This window comes from Aplidium turbinatum, chromosome 2 (genome assembly GCF_918807975.1).
Source record: "Aplidium turbinatum chromosome 2, kaAplTurb1.1, whole genome shotgun sequence".
Taxonomy (NCBI): Eukaryota; Metazoa; Chordata; class Ascidiacea; order Aplousobranchia; family Polyclinidae; genus Aplidium; species Aplidium turbinatum.
Genome location: NC_137473.1, coordinates 15,890,309 through 15,910,382, shown reverse-complemented (window position 1 = coordinate 15,910,382; position 20,074 = coordinate 15,890,309). Strand labels below are relative to the sequence as shown.

At 37.0% G+C, this 20,074-nt stretch overlaps 2 protein-coding genes across 2 annotated transcripts in view; one reads left to right on the top strand and one right to left on the bottom strand.

Moving 5' to 3' along the window:
• Nucleotides 1-9,693, top strand: part of LOC145788367 (cyclic nucleotide-gated channel alpha-3-like) — a 27,882-nt gene extending 18,189 nt beyond the window's left edge. The window contains exons 10-16 of the mRNA XM_082600141.1: nucleotides 873-1,027; nucleotides 1,510-1,685; nucleotides 4,761-4,854; nucleotides 5,095-5,255; nucleotides 6,882-6,955; nucleotides 7,449-7,598; nucleotides 9,181-9,693. Coding sequence (XP_082456267.1) covers nucleotides 873-1,027; nucleotides 1,510-1,685; nucleotides 4,761-4,854; nucleotides 5,095-5,255; nucleotides 6,882-6,955; nucleotides 7,449-7,598; nucleotides 9,181-9,210 — 840 coding nt within the window. The 3' untranslated portion in view covers nucleotides 9,211-9,693. The remainder of the gene's footprint in view (nucleotides 1-872; nucleotides 1,028-1,509; nucleotides 1,686-4,760; nucleotides 4,855-5,094; nucleotides 5,256-6,881; nucleotides 6,956-7,448; nucleotides 7,599-9,180) is intronic.
• On the bottom strand, nucleotides 9,503-20,074 carry LOC145765081 (protein BCCIP homolog). The gene is made up of 8 exons (XM_082576822.1): nucleotides 20,045-20,074; nucleotides 19,707-19,816; nucleotides 18,409-18,526; nucleotides 15,124-15,269; nucleotides 12,140-12,298; nucleotides 11,416-11,508; nucleotides 10,892-11,035; nucleotides 9,503-9,743 (listed from the first exon to the last, which is right to left on the bottom strand). The coding sequence occupies exons 3-8, from the start codon at nucleotides 18,518-18,520 to the stop codon at nucleotides 9,570-9,572; spliced, it is 828 nt and encodes a 275-aa protein (XP_082432948.1). The 5' UTR covers nucleotides 18,521-18,526; nucleotides 19,707-19,816; nucleotides 20,045-20,074; the 3' UTR covers nucleotides 9,503-9,569.

Sequence of the window (20,074 nt, the reverse complement as noted above, 5' to 3'; positions counted from 1 at the left end):
ACATACCGGTACTGAAAAATTAATGAATTTAAATAGATAGCGTTTGTAAACAAAACAGTTGGTCAATGGTCAATCAAATACGACGATGGTGTAAGAGAAATTGTTTGGCTATCATCAAAGTCCCTAGGCTATCATGCGAGCATGTAGAGTAAATTAACCAGACAATGATGTGACAAAATTGTTACGCTGGTCGGTAGATGGGTTAAACCAGAATGCCCTTAATAATCAAAACGCCCCCCCCCCTTAAGCCGAGATAATCATACCGCCCCCTGCAAAATCCAAAAGCCCTCTGTGTGGCGGTACCGCCCCGTTGAGAACCACTGGGTTAAAGAAAAGCTGTTGATGTTGGGTGGCAGAATACTTCGAAACAAAAACGAAAGGTGAACTCCTACTGAAGCCTACAACTACAGAAAGCGGCATAACGTTCAAAGTGCGTTTATCTTACTTTCATTTTTTTAAAACTTGCAAGTCCGCTAACTGCTATTGGAGCTTACGGACGTTAAAGACAAAATAAAATGTAATTTTGTATTTTTAGGTAGATTTTGGGCTAAATAGTTAATTAGTGAAAGGGTTTTATTATGTTTTGCTGAAAATTTTTTTTTTCAATACCTCTAGATGAAATGTTTAAAAACATGGAGCAAAGATGCTCAATTGCAAATTTTACTTTGGTGGTGTTTTTGGTGTTCTCAAATGTTTGAGAATTTTGGTTTTAGCGCGCCACAAAGCGAATTTGTTCAAATTTCTAGATGAATCCAATACAAAAACAAAACGTTGTTTTAATTGTATTATTTTTGTATTCTTGAAATTTGTTATTTTAGAAAACGTTTGTAAGAACATGGCTTTCAGCTGCTAAACTACAATGCTTTTTTTAGGTATCAATTTTCCAACTTGTACAGCCAGAGTTTCTCCACCATTTGGTGCTCAAGATGAAGTCTTGCATTTATACTCCCAATGACTTAGTTTGCAGATATGGAGAAGTCGGTAGAGAAATGTTTATCGTAAACCATGGATTTCTCGAAGTTATTAGGTGCATGAAACTATCATTAAACGTTTAGATTGGTGTGAGATTAAAGTACCGTAAATGGGCCTGTAGGTAAATGCCATGGTTAGTTTGCGTCAAAATAAAGTACAAAAATTGAAAAATACCAGACAAACAAGTTTGGCTGATAGCTCAATCGGATAAGGCTTTGTGAACGAAGAAATGGTCCAACTCTCCGGCGTGCAACCTACTATACTACAACTCTCCGGTTTGTATTTCGAAGACAGCTCAGTCTGCGGTATTTAGTGCATGAAACAAGCTATAGGAAAAAAACTACAATATTTTGTAGAAAGGAGAGTTCTTCCTGGCTATCAGCACAAGGCAAACTTCGTCTTGTCGATTCCTGTAACCGGGCCTGCGTCTCTGGTTCGAAGACTTTACAATACACAGCATTGGCTAACCTGAGACCAATCTAGATAGCCTACACAGCCTTGGCTATAAATGTATAAAAAAAACATCTTTTTATGCAGTGAATGTGGAAGAACTGTCGCTCGCTTAAAAACAGGAGACTTTTTCGGAGAAATTGCTGTGTTAAACTTAAACGAAGGTGTTAACATACGAGTGGCTAGTGTGCGCAGTGTTGGATATTCAGAAGTGTTCATTTTATCTGCTGATGATATGCTGCAAGCTATGGAGTACTACCCAGGTAAGAGCTAATCAACATTTCCTTTTGGTTATTTTTGAATAATTTCGTGCTCAAGTTTTTGTGATGAGAAACGTTCTAAAACTATTTAAAGTTATTTATGTAAGCCTAGTGGCTTACTGTAGTTCAGGCTACAGCCGAATTATATCTGTAAAATAGGTGGAATGAACAAGCAAATAGGCTAGGTCTTTTCTAATCTAGTTTATGAAATGCTAATTAAAAAATTTAACAAGGCTTCAAAAACAACAATTGTGTTGAAAAATAAACTAAAGTGTACAAAAAAATGGAGTTGGTCGAAATATGCTTTTATTCTTTAAAATAAAAGGAAGTTTTAGTTTTATGGCAAGTTAGTTTTTAAGTTGAGTTAATCCTTAGGCTATAACTTGCAGGCTACTTCCATTAGGCAAAATACTGCAAAGTTAATCTTTTTTCAAGTTTTGAATTGAGAGGCAAAAATATTTCAAAAAAGTTTCAGGCTCCGGTGGGACATTTTGTTCAAGGACCTGTGGGGCAGTATAAACGTATGCTATATATATAGCCTACAGTCTACACCCTACATACGGTACACAACATAATACAATATGATGACTTTGACAAATCCTTTCTTTCAAAAAAGTCATGAAACATTTAACCAACTTATTCATTGTGTATTCTATTTTGTTTTCAATAGTGTTTGTTTTGTAAGTTTGAGAGTTTTGTTGAGTTAATCCAATTAAACTATTTATTTTAACGTTTCTTTGGTGTAACTGTAAAGCAGGGGTCGGCAAACTGCGGCCCGCGGGCCAAATGCGGCCCACGGACAAACTTTTTTGCGACCCTCGAACGATCTTACTTTTAGTGCATAAACTAAAGTTTCATCATTATCTACGCATGAATTTATTTTATATCATAACAAAAAGCCCTTTAACATGTGTCCCGAATTTACTCGGTAACTCCCATGTACGCTACAAAATGTCTCAAAATTATGGTCTGACGTTACTCAAAATTATGTACCCCACTGTCGAGGAATGGCGCAAGCGAAAGCACTTATTGATTATGTGTAATTATGACGTAACAGAAACGAAACTGATTTATGCAGTAATTTTCCACGATTCAGTTCCAATTGCCAACTTTTATAAAGAATATGTCCATAAATCCACCTGTGTAAATGTAAATCTCATCTGTATGACAATTGACTATGCAAAACGTGTAATGTGCAATATTGTGCATGTTTGGAAGCACATATTGCTGTGAGCAGCTTTTTTCAACAAAGAATAAACTTCGCACTCGCCTGTCAGATCGTGATTTCAATGACGTATTGCAAATATCATCAACAAAGTTGCCAGTTGATTTAAACACCTTGGCCATGACACAGAAACAACATCATCCTTCACATTGATAAATGATAAGTATATAAAAACAATGCATTGCGTTTTAATACGTGTTTGATAATAAATATGAAACGGCAACAAACACGTCTCATTGTGCATTGTGCAATCGACACAGGAATAGGAGTTGCAGGTGCGCCATGATTTTAAGGATAATGTGCCGATTGTTTATAGGTTGTTGAAATTTATGCGGCCAACACGTTACCGGAAGTATGTAGATTTGGCCCAGTAGTACAGAAAGTTTGCCGACCGCTGCAGTGTAAAGTGTCGCAACAATGCCTTGTAATACACAAATGCATGCATGCAAGCAATGCAAATCTCTGTGTTTTTCTTTACAACTAATTTCTTGTTTCACTAAATGCATTTTTAAAGTGTCCCACTGCTTTCTTAGGTTAGAAACCAGTGAGACATTTTAGTGTGGCAATTTGAACTTGAAAACAGGGTATGGGATGAAAGACGTTTTTTCCATCTTCCATCCTGAGATTTTCTTCCATTTTATCTCCATTCCATCTTAGAAATCTTCCATTCCATCTCAGAAATCTCTTCCATTCCATCTTCACATTTTGTGATCTCCGCGTTGAATATGCCACAAATAAACATAAAAACCATAGCTTTCTGATTGGTCAATTCTGCCTAACGACTGTAGGTTTGACAAATACGCGCCAGGCAACAGTCCCGTTGGTTTAATACAAACCGAAAATCGAATTATTTCAGCAAGCAACGTAATATTTTGCATGTCTTGATAAAGCATTAGAAAGTTAGGCCTAATGATGGAATTGGGATGGAATGATGGAAGATTGTCTTCCATCCCTTCACCAAGATCTTCCATTCCTTTCCATTTCCATCCCAAAATCTGTCTTCCATTCCATCCCATCCCATTCCCTGCTTGAAAATAAACAATATTAGAATTTTTGTTGAAATGTTTTGAAGGTGTGAGCAATAGTTGAAACTTCATGAAAAATGTGGTTTGGTAGGCCTACACATTGTTTGTAATGTTTTGAGTTATTAAAGAAAAAACTATTTTGGTCCCACTGGTCCCTAATCTCCTCTACATATAGCACAAGGCCCCTAAAGGTGTAGGCTACAGAAACCAGAGTTTTGAAGCATTTAGAAGCCGGAGTCTTTCTTTTCGGCCGGAGTTGGAGTGCGACCGGAACCTGAAACTTTTGGCGAAAACACGATTCCAAGTCTGATTTTGTTGCCTGTTTATACTTTAACATGCAAATATTTACGTTGTAGGCTTACTTGGCGCAGTTGTTATTTTTGTGTAGCTTATTTCTATGATTTTATTTTCCAAGCAGTATTTTTTTCAGTTAAAAAATTATGCTTTTCTTTTCAACGCAGGGAATAGAGAAGATATAGCCTAAGTATTAGCCTATAAGTGGTAGGCCTAGGCCATAAAATACTTTGAACACAGGCTACTGACTCCAAACTCCAATTTGGAGCAGACTTCGAAGTCGGAGTGGAGCAGGAGTCCAGAAAGCCTGACATCGTACACTTCTGATGCCCACGCACATTGAATGTCATACTGCCTTTTGCTTCCGTTGTGAACGTACAGTGAAAGGGAATTGGTTGAATTTCAAAACAAAACCAAGCGTAAAAAAAGGAAATCTGCTGCAAAATAAAATCTTTATCAAGTAGCCCAATTTTACAAACAAAACTATTTTCTAATAGTTTTCTATTAATTTTTCACACTTTGTAAATATCACAGATGCAAAACAACTTCTACACTTGTATGGACGCAAAAGATTTCAAGAGACGGAAAAGCGTTCACGATGGAATACAATGGAAAACAACACGAAAACGTGCGTTGCTATGTTTAGGCTGTGGTAAAAACACAAGTTAGTTAGAATAGAAGCATCGTATGACGGATGAATTAACAGTTTCAACATAGGCTAATACTTTTTTGAAATGTCAAGTTCTGTAGTTTATCTCGTTTAGTTGTTAGACTGTTTGTAAAAGTAAGTAGCCTAGTAGCCTTCGCTAGTTTATCGATTAAACATCATAAAAATAGAAGTTATGGGCTAGTGTTTTGTGATGTCTAGGATTTACGAGAAAGTGCAAGAAACACAAAAACTTCACCGAAAAAAGGATGGCAAGCTACTGCACGCAACGGAGATGCTTGTAAGTTCGACAGCCACAGCAATAGAAAGTGAAGTCATGGGAACTGTTTTTCCGATTCCAAAACAGGCGGAAAAACCAAAAGGTATGGAAAACTTTCACAACTAGCTAGCCTAACTTAGATCCTGAACCTGAAGGGAGTAGCATACTATAGACTACATCTAAGTCGTATACTTTGGCCGTGTAATCGCCTTTGAAGCAGAATGGAAAACAAGGATTTTTAGAAGTAGCCTACGGGATTCGAAACTACTTTCTCGGAGTAGGGTGCGTTAAATAATAGTGTTGCCAGTTTTTTGTTTTACTCTAAATGCTATTCTTGATTTTCTCAAACTTTAAATAATGCTTGTTTGATAAATCAATTTCAATATTTGTAAATACAAAATTCATCATAAAGTTAAACTTTAATTTATTAACTCATCATTACAGCAATGTTGAAAATTTTAAGATGTTCAAAACAGGCTACATCTTGAAAAACTATAAATTTATCAAATAAACTACTGTTGTGCAACATCATCAGCTTATCTAAAGATAGCATTACTGGTAGAGTCAAGTAATGAATGTAATGTTTATTACATTTGTAATTTATTTTTGAGTTGTCTTTTCTATGGGGATAATTGGTTTAAATTTATCAATTATTAGTCATGTTTTAAGTTATTAATTTTCCTAGTAGGCTATTCCTTTCACCTCATTAATAAGTTGACAAAAGATCACTTTAGAAATTAAAATAATTCGTGCAGTTGTTGCAAATTTTAGTCGAGGCTTGACTAGAAATCATTGGCTGATTTTTGAGCAGCTTGATTAAACATAGCTTTTTGTCTGCAAAATGTGCACAGAATCTGGCAACACTTTTGCCTAACACTTTTGGTAACGCCTAGAACATCACACAACTAAGGCGAAAGAGCCACGCAGCTTGAGTCCTGTCTTTGTCATGAGTTACCAAGGGGGGTGGGGGGGGGGGACTTGTATACCTGGGACTGGTATACAAGCCCCCCCCACCCCCTTGGTAACTCATGACAAAGACAGGACTCAATGGACATGGTTCTTTCGCCTTAGTTGTGTGATGTTCTAGTCGTTACCAACACTTTTGCCCTACTCGGAGAACCAAGTTGGCGTCAGTTGCGCTTCCAGATACGTTCTTGATTTCCCTGATAGAAACTCTCACGGAATAGGTTATACTCGGCGGTCCGGATGGGTGAAGATCTCGCAACGTTTGACACCATTGAAACTAAAGCAAACTTGGCAATAAAAGTCTAGATTGGAAGAAAAGTAATTGTCATATTGACGGCAAGCACAGAAGAAGTTTTAACAGTCCTCAGCAAATTTATTGTCACACAAACGTTATTGTTGCAGATAATTACATCACTAATGAGACACAGAACTTTGGCCAGAAATTGCGTAACAGCCTATAAATTTGTAGTCAATAATTTAGAAACGTTTTTGTCAGTTTCAAAGGTCGATGTTCCGGTCGATGCCCCAACACGCTTATAACAAAATGTATTTAATATACGGACTACCAGCGCACTTTTCTCTAAATCTGTTGCCGGTTTCGGACCGAAAATATCCAAATCGAGTCAGGACTGAAGATAATTCATCCTGCTCGATTAAATGCTTCGTCAGACTGTTTTTTAGCCTTCTACAATTTCTATGTAAAAGGCTATAATTACAATCATAAAGAGTGGTCCGTTTACTTAAGCCTATGATGTTTTGGCAGATAAACAAAAACACAAGCAAGAAACCAACATTCAAGTTGAGACCGAAAAGCACCCTGACAATATCATGTTACTGGTATGTATTTTCTATAGCTTTCGATGAGACCACTGTAGCTTGGTCTATTCGTGTGCGCTTGAGCACCGCATACAAGGACTTCTCTTTATTCAGCGGCACCTAGTGGATGGAATAATTCCCCAGTTTCAACTATAGAAAACTTTATCTTGTCCAAGTCGATGACCGGGCCTGTGTCAGTGGTTAAAAGCCTCTACAAGATACAAAACTGCCAGGATTAAGTTCTCAAAGAAGCTTTCCCAGTCCGAAAGCAAAAAACCAAATCAAGCAACGCAGCAGTTATGCGTTTTCACATCAAATGCTTACAATGATCATAATGCATATTTTTTTGTCAGCAAATTATGCTTTTGCGAGTTAGCCTACTTATTGGCCTGCGAGTTAGCCTACTACTACTACATTTTATGTTATTTTTGCTTAATGTACCCAACCCAACCAAATCACGTTCGACTCCCTTCATGCTTTCTGGGGTTAAATTAGTTTTTAATTTCTTTCACAGAACCAGCTTGTGAAAGAATTATCTGAAATTATCAACCTGCACGGCCATCGGGCGTCATCTAGCGGAGAACAAATTGCTAAACAAGAAATAATTATCAAAGAACAACAAAAAGAACTTGAAAGATTAAACGCAGATGTGAAGTTGCTAATGGTAGGTAGCCTTACCTTCTCCCAAAGATTTTTATAACATCTCTTTCTCCGTTGAAACCTTTCTCCACGCGAATCTTTCGTTTATATTGTTTAAGTGTGAAATTTTTTATGTTGTTTATAATTAGCATTTGAACAGAGACTGTTCTGGTGTTAAGAAAGATACCCAGCTTTTATTTCCGACGTTTCGTCACGACTAACTTTATCAAGGGTGCTGAAACCTGTTCAGCAGCAAATGGCACGACACAAAAGCTTTGTCAAGAGTTGGCCATTGTCCTTGACAACAAAGGTTAATCTGTAACGTGAGTGAAAAAAAGAAGTTTTGCTAGCGCTCTGATCAAATAGTAGGCTACGTGATGGCAAGCCGTCGTACAAAAGGCCGGTTAAATGTTGTAGGAAAAGTAGTAAAAAAAAAGGAAATGGGACACGTAGGTATAGACCAGGCATGGAGGAACCACGTGGGCCTGGGCCCACCTACTTTATTTTCTGGGTGGGCCTGGCCCACCCACTTTTGAAAGCCAAATTTCTTTGAAAAGGTAGCGAAAATGGCAAATCAGAGAGGGAGTTCCATAACAGGTCTTCACTCAATTGATACACACTAGTTTGATTATATTTGATACTAGCTCAATTGATAAAATCTACACACTAGCTCAATGATGAAATCCAATCTTCAAACTTTTTTGTTGAGCCCACTATTGATAGGCAGCACGTGTGGTTGTGGCTGGTGGAGCAATCTATCAATCAGTATAATTATTCTGTATAGTCCCCTATGGTTAAAACAATGATATTATTACATATGCACGTAGGCTACTGTATAATGCTGCAGATTATTACTCTCAGGTGGTATTATAACTGTGTGTGTATTGTTGCCGTTTTATTTGTGTGTACATCGCCATATTTTGTAAAACGCCATAGAGCAACTTAACAATTTTGTAAATTCTTTGGACGAAAATCGGGCTCAAAAAATAAAAGATTTTCGCTTTTTGGCATGAAAGGCAATCATGAAAACACAATGTACACACGATTTCAAGTATTAGGAATGCAACAATGTTATGGGGGGCTTTTCCCCCCAGAAGTTGGATTGACTTTGACCGCTGCGCCCAACTACTTTTAAAATGGTTCCTCCATGTCTGTGTAGAACAGTCTTTAAAAGCAATTTCTAATGTGGCTAGCCTGGCATACATTTCTTTGTATTGATTCAGAAAGTTTAAATAACATCTCACACACGGAAGCGTGCTAATGTTGCCCCAAAGTGAAAACCGTTTGCAGTGTGTGCCTTTATAATGGAGAAGGGTTAAAGAAACTGAGAAAAACTCTGCTAGTGTGTCTGTAAATTTTAAAACATCTTTAATATAACCATTGTTTTTCAAAATGTCTTGATTACTTCTTTTAATGCACACTTATAGGCTACTGTTAATATAACATACTGTTCCAGTATGCCATGTATTTTGCGAAAAACTTGGCCAGTAGGCTATAATACACATTCTGAAGACCTAAAGCTACCGCCGGTACTAACTTATATGAAAAAAACTAGTTTTATTTAACTGAAGAAGTTAACAATTTGAGACTTTCCCTGTCATTTACAGAATAAACTGGAACAAGGGAACGACTGGTGAAAAGAGCACAAGTTGGAGCAATGGAGTCCATTCAAATAAAAGCTATAGAAAAGATGATTGGCAAGACCATCTGAGATGATAAAAAGCTGGGTTTCACATCCGACGTGAAACCGAAAACATTTTTTCCCAACACGTATAATGCAATGGATCTTTCTGTCTGCATCACTGGCCTAGTTTGACTAGCCAGTGCACAAAAACGGTGCAGCTTTTCTTATTAAAACATGCCTTGCGCGTTAGCAAAACAGCTTGCACATGTGATAAACATATGCAAATGTAATTGAGACAATTTTGCATTGTTGTTCAAAAACCATTTATTAGCACTATAGCAGACCCAGGCAGTGTCAAATGGCACGTACGCTTTACACCCTAGACTGCAATTTGGAAACGGCTTTCTCCAAGCCTGTTTGAGTTAAAAGTAAAACTTTCCTCTTCTTCATGGCGTCGTCATTGTCAACATTGTAAGTAAAGGTGGCGAGAGATTCTTCGGCAAAAAATTCTTCCTCCGCGTTGACAAATAGTTCTTTCGGTGTTTTCTGTGTACAGATATAATTTTTCTAAATACAAGCACCAACGTTGAATATATGTCGTTTTTATGTAAAGAAGCAACAGTAAAGTGTACATGCATGGGTCAAGTCAATGGATGTAAAAGGAGAAAGGCATGTATGATTATAGGCTAAGCTAAAGTTATGAAGCACTGAAATCAGCGAGAAGAGCTTCAACGCATAGGCCTACAAGCGTTTTGAAATTTCATGCTGTCCCTTCTTCAGAGAAAGACTAGACTGGAATGCATCAGCATTTATATTTCATAACTACTAAGAGTGGCCAGACGATTGCACTACGGTATAGTGATGCAATTTATGAGGAAAGGCAACTTTGTTGAACCATAAACAGATAAAACCTAGCAACAAAACGGTAACATAGTCTATAGAAGTAAACTAAAAATTGCAAAACGTTTTCGGCTATGCGTCATGTTAGCCATTGTCAAGCATATGAACAACTGATATACAATTCAGCATCACAATGAAAAACAATACAAACCTATCTATAAGAGATCTAGAAAAATAAAGAAATGACAAGACGCGAATGTTATGACCTGCTTGAGACCGAAACAGGAAAATCAGTTTAAGATTTGGCAAGTTGCAACTTGCAAATATTACATAAATAATACATAAACAATAAACATAAAATAAACGCAAAAGAATGAACTAAACATGGCGAGAAAGATGAAACGACGAGGTGAAAACATGACGCTTCCAAAGACGTTGAGCAGATACGAGGCACCTCCAGCAAACAACTGCCTATTGAGCCGAGGATTGCAAGATTTGATAACCATAGACTGGTGGATTTATGTGTCAAAATAGGTAGAACATTTCCTTATAATTTTAAAATACTCCTAGATATTTATAGTCTCGGGAGAGAGTTTGCTTTTTTGTACCAAAGACAGGCAAGGAACATAATACAACAGGGTTGAGATTTATAACAATATATTTTACAATATATATTGTTATAATGCTCAACCCTGTTGTAATATTACTCCTTGCCTGTCTTAAACATTTAGTAATAGTAAAATAACCAAGCAAGACACTGCTAAAATGGTTATACAGTATTTCAAATACTGAGCGTTATGATGACCGGAAAAAGTTTTGACAAAATAACCAAATCAAACGCAAGTCTTACTCACCGACGCCTTGCCTTTGAAATTGTCAAAATCTTCATAAACTTTACAGATCATCAAGTAATGTGTGAAATCAAACCGAGATTTATGCTGACGACCTCTGGCGCGCTTTAACTCGTTGAGAAGGTTGTCAAACATCGGGACAGCGGCCTAAAGTACAAGATTGTGTTTGGGGAAAAAATGTGCTTAATCAAATATAACACGAGATATTTAGCAGCTGAATGTACACTTGTACAGATTACTTCACAATAATTAATTCTTAACAGGGGATAAGCCAGGAAATCTCGTAAATCTCTATGTCTTGTGCAGTGTGCTCAGCTGAGCCCAACCAAAATGTTTCAAATTGACGTGAAATTCCGAGACGTAAAAGCGTTCAAAACAAATTTGCACACATTCTTTAATGTGAAGGAGCGTTCTTCCTGGCCATCAGCACAAGGCTGAGCAGTGAGCACTCATTAGTTGCACCTCCAATCGCTGCCGAGAATCATACATTCCTTAAAATCACCAGATAAAAATTTCCTTTTTCTTACCTGAGGTGGGACATTTACAAATCTCTCGTTGAATATAAAGCCGAGGCATGATGGAAGAGAACTGAAATCATCCCCCGTGCTTGACTTGACGACCTGTACAGAAACTTGCACATTAATGATTACACGGAATTCTGGAAATTAATCCGGCAACAGTGACGTCAGTTGTCGACCATTTAAACTGGTTTTGTGGCATCGCGGATAAGCAAAACCGAATGCTCTAGCTTTGTCTGGGGTCGAGCCACTAGCTGTATTACTTTGAGTTTCATGAGCTAGCCGCTTAAGTCAACGCAGGTGCCGAAGGGAAAAAAAACTCCAACTCGAGCACTGCCGTGCTTCAGTGCACGGCACAACCGCACTGCTTCAAGGAAGCCAAGAAGAGGACGAACAGACAGTCTACCCATGTTTGGCGATATCAAAAAAAAAAATCTGTTGCCAATGAAGCTCATTCAATACACAAGCGTTGCATAATTGCCATAATAAGTCAATAAACTAATTATTGCTTTGCATTTCCACTAAAGAGCGGCAGGTTGCATTTCCACGTCATTTGGCCATGAAGAGCCCCTTCTTGTAAATAATCTTGAAAGTTTTTAAACATACAAGGTCGGATAATAAACCTTAGACTTTGTATACATAAATCGTTTCAAGTTTGCTAAAGAATAAAACAAGCGTAAAACAATAACTTTTGTTAGAAGAGAGATTTGTGCTCACAAACCAAGCTGCTCACCTTGATGAATGCGTCTTTGTCGTTGATCGGAGCTCCAGCGGCATGTTCAGTGAAATAATTGATTAGCAAGGAAGTGAGGTCGTCCTTATCACGAGTGAGCGAGTAACACGTCACCAAGCCATAGACACAAGCATCATCGCTGTCACTGTCGTCTGGCGACTAATACAAATAATTTCTTTAGTGGAGAATCTAGGTTTATCATCATTATGTTCCTTTCTCGTATTGGGGGTTGGATACAATGTGCCATTGTTCTCGATCATGAGTTTTTCATACTGCACTTTCATTATTTAATTTTGCCCAATTAGAGATATTTGTTGTCCAAATCATTTTTGGTCTGCCTTTGTTTTTTTACCATTTATCAAGGGGACAATACACAAATAAATTATTTAAAAAAAGATGAACTTCGTACAATAAATCGTCGGTTTGATTTTTGAAACGGTTTAATCTCAGGGAAAATGACGTTTGTGTATCAATTTTGTCTTAAACTCTGATACTTTCTCGAAATGTATACGAAGAATATCTGGCGATGTGCCAAGTGCAAGAAGCACAGCTTGTGTTATCTGAGAGACCGAAAGTGTATTTTGACTATTTTAACAGTTTCTACATCAAAAAATTAATAACCCAAAATTTATAACCAAACCGGATGAAACCATCAATTGCAAACGAAAGTTGTTGAACAAAATATACAACAAATATTTATAAAACTTGATCCGACAAATTTGGTAGAAGAAAAATATAACAAACATTTCAAAAAAATATAAAAATAGGCTATACGAAAAAACAGCACGGTACGTAATAGCTCAACTATCAACTTTTTTTCGAATTGAACCATAATCAGGGTTCCCACACATTTTTTATAAACAAATTCCCTACTTTTTCAATACTAATTTAATACTAAATTTTAAAAATTCCCTACCTAATTTCGATCTAAATTGCGCATTAACAGTGCTAAATCAATGAAAATTTCTGTGCTGTATTATTTCTAAACACGATCATGCATAGCATAGGTTTAAAATTGTATATCCGAACTCTATTACATCCGAATCAGCATGAAAAAATAATAATGTCAGAAGATTCCTGTTTGAACAAAAAACTGTTTTGTTTTTTTCAAAAGATCCGGCGAACTGAAACCAGTCGGGTTAAACTGTCACATTTATACTGAAATTACAATTCAAAGCTTCATTAAATAGGACGTGGCAACCTGCCATAAGCCAAACCAAAACAATTAAAATTCAGACTACTAACAAAAATGAAATAAGTAAAAAGCTACTGAACACTGAATCACAAAAACATTTAAAGGCCTACTAAATGAAAATTTCAAACGGGAATTAAGCATTAAAATGCGTAAACTGAACATTCAAGAATACATTTCAAGAAAAATTACCGAAAAAAAAATGTTTTTAATGGCTCTGGCAAGGCCCAAAGTCCAACGTTTCATTTATTTTCATTTTCTTTCAAAATAACCAAAAAGTGCAAACACTGCTCGAGAATACGTCACAAAAGACAGCAATAACAAAAGCCACGTTACCACATCTGATGTTTTGAGCAAACTGTCTGATGTTTTGATGTTGAAATGTGATGTTTTGATGTACATAGATACATAGCCTACAGACAAATCGCCCGCAGTAACAATTATTGCGAGATCAGCTGATTGCTAGTGACGTGATCGCAGACTGTACTGTACATATCTAGTGACGCAGACTGTACAGTCGCACGCTTCGTTGCTCAAGCCCAATCTCATTTTGAAAGCTCTGACAAAAGCACGCAAAATTTTATTGAAAATCGATTTATGGTAGCATGTTAAACAGAAAGAACGTGGAAAATCGCCAAGTCAGGTTTTTCCTTTAGTATCCCTTTAAGAGCCAAAGTTATTATTTTTAACAGCGGATTCCCAAGTCCAGATAAATGGTTATGTAATATGTAGGCTACAGGTCTACGTGTAGCCTATGCAAAAACAAACTACCGAACACCTCTTTTTTAAAATCCCTGGAAAAATTTGCAGATCTATCTTTTGATTCTAAGTTGTGGCTTGAATTTTCTGGAAAAAAGTTTCACACTTTTTGACTTAGCCGAACGTTAGAGCGGAATATTCAGCATTATATGGCTTAGCAGTAACCGCACTCCTGCCGTTAATCTCCATGTAGGCTATGTGTGTGTCAGTGTTTGCAACGTTGATAAAATACCGTTCCAGCGTAAGTATATAACATTGAAACTGCCTTGAAACCAGCATTGACAAACATCAGGCCAAGGCTAGGCTTGCTTTGTAGCAGAGAACAGTCGCACCCATCAGTCCATCACACTGAACAAATTTGTTTACTTTTTGATTTTGTTTCCAGCAGGCTACAAGTAGTAGGCTTCGCCTACGGATAGCTTGTTGTTAGTTTTTGTTTAAATTAAGCCTTTCAATAAATCCTATCAAAAACGTTTATTTTGCATTGTTTATCCTTTTAACTGTAAAGGGTCGCGGAAAATTTTAGGAGATTAAAAGGGGTCCCGAGCAAAAAAGTTTGGGAAGCCCTGAACTAGCCTACACGTAGTTGGGTTAGTTCTCCCACCATCTGACCACATAGTCACTGAACATCGGCAGGCACTTCTGTAATTGTGATCAATTAAATCAGTAAAACCATGCTGGATGGATTGACCTTAGAACCCAAACACAAACTCAGAAAAACCGCTTGGTGCAGTAGTGATTTATTTTAACAGCTGATCCAGCTGACAAGGACGGTATTGTATCCGGTTTAATCCAGTCCATATCGCATGATTTTTTATCTACAAATTAGTCATCAAGGTTTTCCATACTTTTTCAATACCATGAGGAGGTTTCACGTAATTCCCGACCTTTTCCAGGTCTGGAAAACGGGTTTTCAAATTCCCTACTTTTTCCCTACTTTCCCGACTGCGTGGGAACCCTGCATAATATATTAAAGGATCAGGTTGGATGAAATGTGTTCAAATTGAGCTTTCAAGGATTTGCAACAACTTACTTCGCTTTGTTTCAATACTGTTCCGATAAAATTCTGCTTGATCAGTGCTTCAGCTAAAAGAGATATGTTGATTTTGCAATTTGAAGAAAAAAGTTGGACTAAAAGTTGTTTGATTCCGTCAAAGTCTTCATCAGATGGAGAAAATCCTGCAATACACTTCAAGTAAAGCGACAAAAGCAGCGTAAACCACCGAAGAAAATTATGTGTTATCGACTGTATGTCTACAATCTTGTCCACACTACAATCGTTCAGTGGATGTATTTGTAACTAAAACTCATGTGAGACTGTGGTGTGCACTGTGGAGTATAAATAGCAACTAACACGTTTAAATTTAATGCATCAATAATTTAGTGTCCAGCCGCAAATTGTTAATTTATATTCTCAGAACAAATGACACTGAAGTGATTTTGAAATCATATAACAGTAGCAAAGGAAAAATTAAGGTCTCAGAGTACAAAAGGAAGTCTGAGTCTCAAATTAACACCAAGGAATGCACACTGCTCTGGTGTGCAAACTGTCAGTTAATTAACAACATCTTGATATTAGTGTCTGACTTTTTCACGCCATCAAATGAAGATTGTAACACAGGTTTGAGTGGAGACGACGAGGTGTGAATCAAATAAAAATGAAGAAGTGGTTGCTGGCAACATGTTCGTATCTTTATATAAAGGCATTTCTGATTACAAGAGAAGCTTACTATGCAAGTTTCTCGGAATCTTCCTCCACAAGGCTTAAAATGTGCCATTTCCCAATAGAAGTGCCCTTGCAAAAAATTAGAGTGATTGGAGATCATTTGAAGGTCAATCAGATTTTCACTTTTTTACCACATTCTGCCTATGTTAAACCCTATCGCACACAGGCCGATATTGTGTGCAAGACTTACAGAGGGAGGAATGCCCCTATTATCTCAAAAACCACAGCAGAGAATGAGCTAGACTTATATATGATGCAGAATTAAACTTAGTGTGTATGTAAACAGCATTTATTAACTTAACACCCAACAAAGCAAAAGTCTTATTTCCATACTATACTATCGGCAACTACCAGTATTAACAACTGTTCACTCGAAACCGGCAGTAGTCTCATCAGTTATCACCAATCATTTTCATTGGTTAAATAAGTTTAAACATAATACAACTTTTTATTTATCACAAAAAGACATCCATTAATATCACGATAAATGAATTAAAATACAATGTTAAATCAGAGATGACATTCGGTCACTGTTTTCATCACAGTCTCGTTTCAGGCTTTGTTGAGATTGAGGGTTGCTTTGGTTGGCACGGAAACCTTTTTCTGTGGGTGCTTACTAATTGTAGTACCGTAGGTACTGTTCTGAGTCTCATCTTTGGTTAGACTTAGAGCTGAATTGTAAGACTGAATTAGTGCAATTCCTCGCTCGCCGTGTCATTAACCACTTTCAGGGAACTGACACCGGCTTTAAACTTATGATATGCTGGGTCTGATGCCCAGAGGTATGGGCATGGGGGAATTGGCAAGGAATGCTCCTGCTTCTTTGAATTACCATTTGTGCACAGCAGATCAAATAGCTTTAGTGATCATCAAACAGAGCAAGATGCTCAGAAAAATACTACAAGTGACAATGGAGGGCCTTCAGAGCGGGTCCACGTCTTTTAGGCGCAGACAGTTAGGCGCCGGTCAAATAGGCGTGCACACTGTGGCGTCTGGATATTTAGGTGCGGATGCGGAGCACTGTGGCGCCCGTTCATTTAGGTGCTATTTCTAGTAAAGTCTGCAGACTGTATCAGCTTGGCAGGTAGAGCAATGCTTTCACACAAAATGTTATATTGAACAGAAAAACATTTTTGTTAATGCGCGTGTGGTGTGGAGATGAGGTGCGAGACAACGCTCTACTGCTCTTGATATTAGCACATCTCCACAGGACATTTGCTATGCATCCTGAACACAGGTTGCAGCCAGATGGAACCTTACTTAATCTGTTATCTTTTGCTTCTACTGGGGATGGATAGGTCGTGTGGCAAGTACGTATGAGACAACGCTCTACTATATGAATACACTTCTATACTTTGCTCGTTATTAAACCTAGTCGGGGTTTTGACGGAAAACTGAGTTACTCTTCACTCAAACCTACCACCCGCTTGAATATAGGCTACGGTATATTTTTTACTGATGTTTAGTGTAGTTATTATTTGACTCACTAAAAGTGAACTCAGTCATGTTCTTAAACTTGAATAACTTATTGATAAAGTTTTCACCAACGCAAACCTGGACTAACAACAAATAAATACCGAACACGCGCATTAAAATACAATATATTTTTCTGTTCAATATAACATTTTGTGTGAAAAGCATTGCTCTACCTGCCAAGCTGATACAATCTGCAGACTTTACTAGAAATAGCACCTAAATGCACGAGCGCCACAGTGCTCCACACCTAAATATCCAGACGCCACAGTGTGCGCGCCTATGTGACCGGCGCCTAACTGTCTGCACCTAAAAGACTTGCTCCCTTCAGAGCTGCTTTCTTGATATGACATATTGGGTAGTGGTGAAGGAGGTCGAGAACTTTCAAGTCGTTGTTGGGAGCTCTTGTAGGTTGTTGCTAATGGAGCCTCGTGCCAGTACCGTGCATAAACAAGAGCCACAAAGAGACAAAACTGGGATAAACCAGTGATCTCTTTAATGGTAAGTTTGAACTGGTCCCAGAACAAAATTATCTTTAGGGAGTAGATGGCCTTTGCCATCCATCTTGCACTGTGTATTACAAGTTTTGCCTTTGAATATCTTTGAATAGAAGAATATTGAAAAATAAGGTGTTTTATGCACCATGTGGTAAAAAAGTGAAAATCTGATTGACCTTCAAACGACCTCCAATCAGTCTACATTTTTGCACTTCTATGGGCAAATGGCACATTTTAAGCCTTGTGGAGGAAGATTCTGAGAAATTTGTACTTTTTTGAACCACTCTACTGGAGATGCTGTGAATCACGTTTTTCAAAGTTTTGAAACAACGTTTTTCATAACATCACTGACTAAAAATGTTGAAACCCCATATGCAAGTCACTTGGGGATTAAAAGACTTAGGGGTGTGATGTTTGATGTTTAGAAAATTAAAGTCAGTCGGGAACATTCTGTAAAGTGTGACAAATCAGGCAGTATCTCTAAATCCTTAGTTCTTCAGCAATCAGAATTGAAACTTTAAACGGTCATAATTTGACATTGTTTATTTAGGAATGTTATTTCCAAGTGAGTTAATCTTATCATTCACGCAACATTATTATACCGCTTTCATCAAAAGAATACCTTCAAAATCAACGTCTATTACTCTTCCATCAACTATCATTTCTTCTTCATCATTATCATCATCGCTGGAAGAAAGATCGTCTTCTTTTTTCAAACATTTGGCTTCATTCATTTTGAACTTAAAACATAAAACACATTGTGAAAAGTTAGATGTTGTGAATTGAATGGTGTGACAGACGATATGGAAGTAGTGGGATAGAAGGAGAAAGATGCTGCAGACAGAGTGACTGATATGGAGGAACTGCAATCTGCAGCTGCACTGGTGAGTGGTGACTCCACTTGAAGTGGGAATAAAGCTAGAAAATTGAGTGAAATGTTAGATATCACAACTAAAAAGCAGGGATTCATACTATAGGGATCGCCAACTCGGCTGGAAATCCGACAATCGGAGTGTAAAAGTGTTGCCAGATAGATTTTACATTTAAAAAAATATATATTATTTTGGCATTTTTAAAGTAGTAGTTGCCCAAAACTTGCCCGTAAATAAATATTTTAAAACTTATCTAAAGCAATTTTATTGTTCAATTATCAAACTATCATATTTTTGGCAAATTTAACCTCTCTTGTACATAAAACATATTACTTGAAAATTAATTACCGGTTTCAACACTTAAAACGTGAAACTCTTTATTCCTGAGGTGTATTTTTAAGTTTTTCAATTTTTTTTTGTTTTTAACTGGTTAGTATAATTTTTTTTAAACCTGCAAGTTTTATTTAAGTTTTGCACATAAATTCAGCACATTCTTATTGCAAAGTAGCACAACTACAAACTACTTTAACTCAATCTTGTGCAACTTTAAACTTCAGGTTAGTTTTAAACGGACAAGCTTTGGGTGACCAATACTCTTTAAAAATGCCAAAATAACATTTTTTCTAAAAATATAAAAAATATCTGGCAACACTTTTACACTCCGATTGTCGGATTTCCAGCCGAGTTGGCGATCCCTATACTATGAATCCCTGCTAAAAAGTTTTTTAAAGTTGCTCATGAAAAATTGTTTGGAGAAAATGAGTCAAGTCAAAATGTTTTTGTTTTGTTTCTGGCTTTGTGTATGTTATTTTTATATATATAATGCTGGAACACAAAATAAATTCACAAATCACAAGACGTTAGTTTATTTCCAATGCAGGCCTACAACATGACTTTATTGTTGACAACTGTATTCACTTGAATTAGACAAAAGTCATTCATTAAAAACTATTGCATCAAAGTATTACAGGCCCCAATGAGCGGCACCATTGCAGACATAGGCACAAATAATACATAATTGTAAAAAATAAAAAAAACATTTGACTACCTTTTTCCTTCGGTTTTCTTAGGGTCTATGACAGTGAGACCAACGTTACTTCTACCAGCTTTCAAAACAACTTCTGTTTCTATGCTTTTGTTAACGGCCTGCGTCAAGTTCTATGAAAAAATAGGTTTTAACAGTGAGCATAGAAAATTATTTTGCAACATCAAAAATCTCAGAAATTTCATCCCAGGTATATATATACAAAAAAACGTTAAAGTGATAATAACACATCAATTCTCAAAGGTAGACTATACATACAATATAAAACAACTGGTCAACAAGATAAGGTCAATACAAAAATGATAGCTTAAGTTTACCACAAACCAAAACATGGCACAAACCTTCTTTAGTTTAGCTGCTGCAATGAGATT

Bases quoted from the DNA above. Each gene is read 5' to 3' on its own strand.
- LOC145765081 (XM_082576822.1), bottom strand. From the start codon at position 18,520: ATGAATGAAGCCAAATGTTTGAAAAAAGAAGACGATCTTTCTTCCAGC. The intron at 12,299-15,123 runs GTAAGTTGTTGC...TATTTGTATTAG, and splicing joins CAGTATTGAAACAAAGCGAA to TCGCCAGACGACAGTGACAG. The intron at 11,509-12,139 runs GTGAGCAGCTTG...GTTTCTGTACAG, and splicing joins ACAAAGACGCATTCATCAAG to GTCGTCAAGTCAAGCACGGG.